Source organism: Arachis hypogaea, chromosome 1 (assembly GCF_003086295.3).
Source record: "Arachis hypogaea cultivar Tifrunner chromosome 1, arahy.Tifrunner.gnm2.J5K5, whole genome shotgun sequence".
In the NCBI taxonomy this organism is placed as follows: Eukaryota; Viridiplantae; Streptophyta; class Magnoliopsida; order Fabales; family Fabaceae; genus Arachis; species Arachis hypogaea.
In genome coordinates, this window is record NC_092036.1 from 52,617,055 (window position 1) to 52,621,815 (window position 4,761).

A 4,761-nucleotide genomic window follows, 5' to 3' on the forward strand; every position below is an offset into this window, starting at 1 on the left:
TTATTTTTATAAAAAAAAATAAAAATACTAATAATAAAAAAATAATTAAATTTTATATAATTATTTAATTATACCGAGTTAACTGGTTTGACCAGTGACCCACCGGTTGAACTAGTGACTCAGTAACCCAATAACCTTATCAGTTCGATTATCGGTTTGGTTCTGACAATTATGGAGTAGGCTATAGTCACGGTTTTAAAATAGAGTGATCATAGATAAGCTATGGTCATACTAAAACCGGGACCATAGAGTAACAGTAACCTATGGTCACCATAAAAAAATATGGGCTAAAGTGTCAGAATTTAATTAAACACTGTAACTGTGACCATAGAAATCATGAACATAGGTAAAAAAATTCGTGACCATAAAACTATGGTTGTAACAATTTGTATTTTCGAAGTTTTTATTATAGATTATTTACGATTTATTTTATTAATATGAACTTATTATCTTTAGATGACTATTTTATTAAAACTTAAAAGTAACTATATTAATTTTTATGATTATTAAAGTTTAAACTAATTATGATTTATTCTATTAGTTTAAACTATTTATTAAAAATTATTTTAATAGGTAAAATTAAATTGACTTTTATAATTATTACCATTTGAGTTTGGATTAATTAAGATTACTATATAATTTTGCTATAATAAGATATTTTATATAATTGAAACTATAATTTTTGTAATCTATTAATGATGAATATTTTATAATTTAATTTGGGTAATTAATATTTTAAGTTCAAAATCTACTAGTATGAGTAAATATTAATACTCTTTGATGGATTTAGAGTTGCTAATATTTCATCATATATCTTTATTTCTTATAATCATCATGTTATTAATGTCATTTATATTAGTAATTTATATATATTTATCCTCATATATATTATTATATGTATTTTAATACATCTAACTTTCGTAATTATCCATTTAAGATCATTATAACTTGAATCACTAACCCAACAGTTTTATAGTGACACATGCCTCCTTTATAACACCTCACCACCGTCATTCATTTAACTAATCTCTCCTTCCCTCGTTAATCACTGAACCAAAAGAAAAAAGAGAGAGACCATGAGTGAGAGAGAAAGATTCCATAGTACCATAAACTTTCAAGCTCTGATTTCTTGAGCTTCATAATTTCGATAAAAAAATCTACTCCGATTAAAGTTTGTATCTTCGTCCTTTTCACAACGGTACCACTTTTTATCGGGAGAAGCAACACGTGGAGCTATTGTCCCTCCATGCAAGGTTCGGCCAGATGAGTCTTAGAGGTGGAGTAGGCGATTTTGACATTTTCTTTTTCGATTTTTCGTTCAAAAAGTTTTCTTGGTGTTTTAGTTTGCAAGTTGTCGTACGAAGGTAGGTTTGATAATTTTTAATAATTAAATGTGTTCTTAACGTGTGATTGATAAATTATTGTCGGTCTAGAATTTGAGATTTGATTTTGAGTGATTTTGTGCTTTGGTAAAATTTTGTTAAGATTTGGTGGTTGGAAGGTGATGTAAGAATTATTGTCGGTCTAGAATTTTATCAATAGAAAAAAAAATTTCGTTGTAAGCATAGTCCCAAACCAACTAATAATTCTCCATCAAAGTTTAATTTGTTTGTCGCAAGTACAAACCCCAATAAAAAGTGACTGGGAGTATTTAAACATCGGGTCGTCTCACAAGAAATTGCAATAAAATGATCAATTATTGGCTATAAAGGAGCAAATAGGGGATTGATTTGATGATTTGACAAGAAAAGTAAATAATAAGAAAGTAAATGACAATTAACTAATAAAGAAAAAGATAAGAACTCTTGGCTAAGACATGAGAATTGAGATCACCATTCTTGTCTACAAACCATGTATTGACAATTATGAGGGACCAACCCATCAAGTCTACTTCTATGCTTGAAGTACATCAAAAGCCTATTTCCATGCTTGAAGTACGTCAAATAGGTTTGATCAACATCAACCCACAAGTCCCAACCTAGCTACTAATTGACTTAGTAGTAGGTTAGCGTTAATGGGTATCAAATTTGCCACTAAGGGTTCTCAAATCATATAAGACCTAGAAATTTCAGAAAATCTTATTAAGTACTAATTTTGATTTATTTATTCATTAAGTACTTTAATCTCAAAAATTATTTTATTAAAGATAATTAAAGAAAATTTTGATTAATTAAGTTTAAAGTAATTTAAGATTTTATTTGATTTTATAATTATCGAATTATTTTCTATATTTAAATAATAAAGTTTAGCAAATATAAAATAATAAGAATTTTATATGGTTTGGTTTAAATAATTGAGATTTTGGGATTTAATACTAATACTTTTATAAATAAAGAAAAATTAATTATATTATCTTATAATTTTAATTAGAGTATTTGATTTCAAATCAATTAGTATTTTGATATAATAAATAATATTTTAGAGTAGTTTTAGAGATTTAATTAGATTTCAAATTAATCCAAAACCCCCAAATTTTATACACAAAACCCTAATTCCTAAATCTATTACCCTAAATCCCTAAACCTACGGTCTTTAAGGGAAAGAAAGGAAACAAAAGGGGAAAAAGAAAGGAAGGGAAAAAAGAGAATAAGGGGGAATCGGGGAAGAAGAAGAGAAAGTGAGATCCGAGAGAGAGAGAGAGAGGAAGAGAGGGAAGACACGCCGGAGCTGGTGGGCTGTTCCGCCGGTCCTCGTCGCGGCTGAAGCTGTCACCGCCGCAGCTGCATCCGCGCCGTCATGTGTCGCCATTAGAGGAAGAGAAGCGCAAACCAGAACCATGCAAGGGAGGAGCAGACCACCGCTGCTGGAGCCTCTGGCCGTCGGGACCGCCGTTCTTACCACTGCTGATGAAGCTCACCGGAGTTGCTCGAAGGTTACTGCCACTCTATTTGGTTCTATTGGAAGCTGCATTGTTGCGGGTGTGGTTGTCGAAAACTGCCGCCGGAAACCCTATCTTCTTGGTTGGTCGTTTAAATGGTATGCAGCAGTTGTGTAAGGTCTTTGGTTGTTCAAGCTGGAACTTTTGCTAAATGAGTGAGAATAAACAACACTAAGAAGACTTTGCAAGCTGTCCCAAGTATTTCTTATTTGCCTACTTGTCAATTTAAGACATTTACAGTGATGATGGTGGGTACGGGTTCCATGTCAAGAAGTGCTAGTTCCCTTGTGGATATGATGCTAGAGAAAGATGATGATGGCCGGTTTACAAGTGGAGGGTGGAAAAGTGAGGATGGAAGGCTTAGCTGTGGGTATTCAAGCTTCAGAGGAAGAGAGTAACGATGGAGGATTTTTATGATGGTCATGGTGGTTTTCGTGCTGCAGAGTATTTGAAAGAGCATCTATTTGATAATCTCATGAAGCATCCAAAATTTTTTACTGATGCCAAATTGGCTATAAGTGAAATGTATCAAGGGACTGATTCTCAATTTCTGGATTCTAAAAAAGATACTTTCTGGGATGATAGCTCTATTGCTTCAACCACTGTATTGATTGATAACTATCTCTATGTTGCTAATGTTGGAGATTCTAGGACTATAATATCAAAGGCTGGTAAAGCAATTACTCTCTCTGAAGATCATAAGCCAAACAGAAGTGATGAACGGAAGAAGAATTGATGCTTTTAATTACTAAGCTTTGACTAAATTGAGGTAGGGTTTTTCTTAAAATTTATTTTATATTACAGAGTTGTAATAAATAGATATTGATGCAAAAAAATATACTTCTGTGATTATGTTTGTCTTGTGGATGTGGTTGTTTGCTAGACTGAATTATTGGTTGCTTGATTGTTTGAGTGGTGTACGGTTATTGATAAGAAATTGATTTGAAATGTTATTTACTTGGTTATTATGAAAAGTGGTTTTTCTTAGTTTTGGAGTTAATTTGGTAATGTAAATGAATCGACTTTGGAAATGATTTGAGATATGAAAATAAATTGATTTTGGAAGCATTTTGATTTTGAGTTAGTCTGATTTTATAAATGATTTAATATTTGAGCCGGTTTGATTTTAAAAAGAGATTTATTATTGGAATTGGTTCGATTTGAAAATAATTTTATATTGGAACTGGTTGAATTTTGGAAAACGATTGAGATTTGGAAATGGTTAAGAAGGGTTTGAGGAATGTTTATATGGGACCCAAAAAGGGTGGCAGAGTCCAAGTTTTAGAAGAGATGCTGCCAAACTTTTATAAAAAATTGGAAGATTCGTTTGAGGTAATTATTTAAAAAGATTTGGTTTTAAAAATTATATGTTTTAAGTTTGATTTATTTAGAAAAGAATGAATTATGTTTTGAACAGAGATTGTTGATGAACGGAATGGGAGGATAGATGACGATGATTGAATTTGAATAAAGGATGATGATGATTGGTTAAAGTATGATTGCTGAATGAATTTGGAAATGAGATATAAATTGATGAATAATGATGATATTAAGGATGATATGGATATTGATGAATTATGATGAAATATTCATATGGCTTATTTATTTGAATTATCTGAGACACGAGTTTCCCTGGGTAGACGCAGTGGATTGCCACAACTTGCTCCAGGTTGAGACTTGATACTCTGTTGACCCTATGACGTAAGGGTGACCGGGCACTTATAAAGTCCCGGGAATGGTACCCCCATTGAGCGATTTGATATATATATATATATATATATATATATATATATATATATATATATATATATATATATATGAGAAAAAGCTATGCATAAATTCATGGGGATGCGCATCGGGGGACAGTCCAAGGGTTTAGCAAA

General features: G+C 31.5%; 1 protein-coding gene across 1 annotated transcript; it reads left to right on the plus strand.

Moving 5' to 3' along the window:
* Positions 1-3,278: 3,278 nt before the first annotated feature.
* Positions 3,279-3,614, plus strand: LOC112726299 (probable protein phosphatase 2C 76). The gene has a single exon (XM_072230296.1). The coding sequence runs from the start codon at positions 3,279-3,281 to the stop codon at positions 3,612-3,614; it is 336 nt and encodes a 111-aa protein (XP_072086397.1).
* Positions 3,615-4,761: the final 1,147 nt, after the last annotated feature.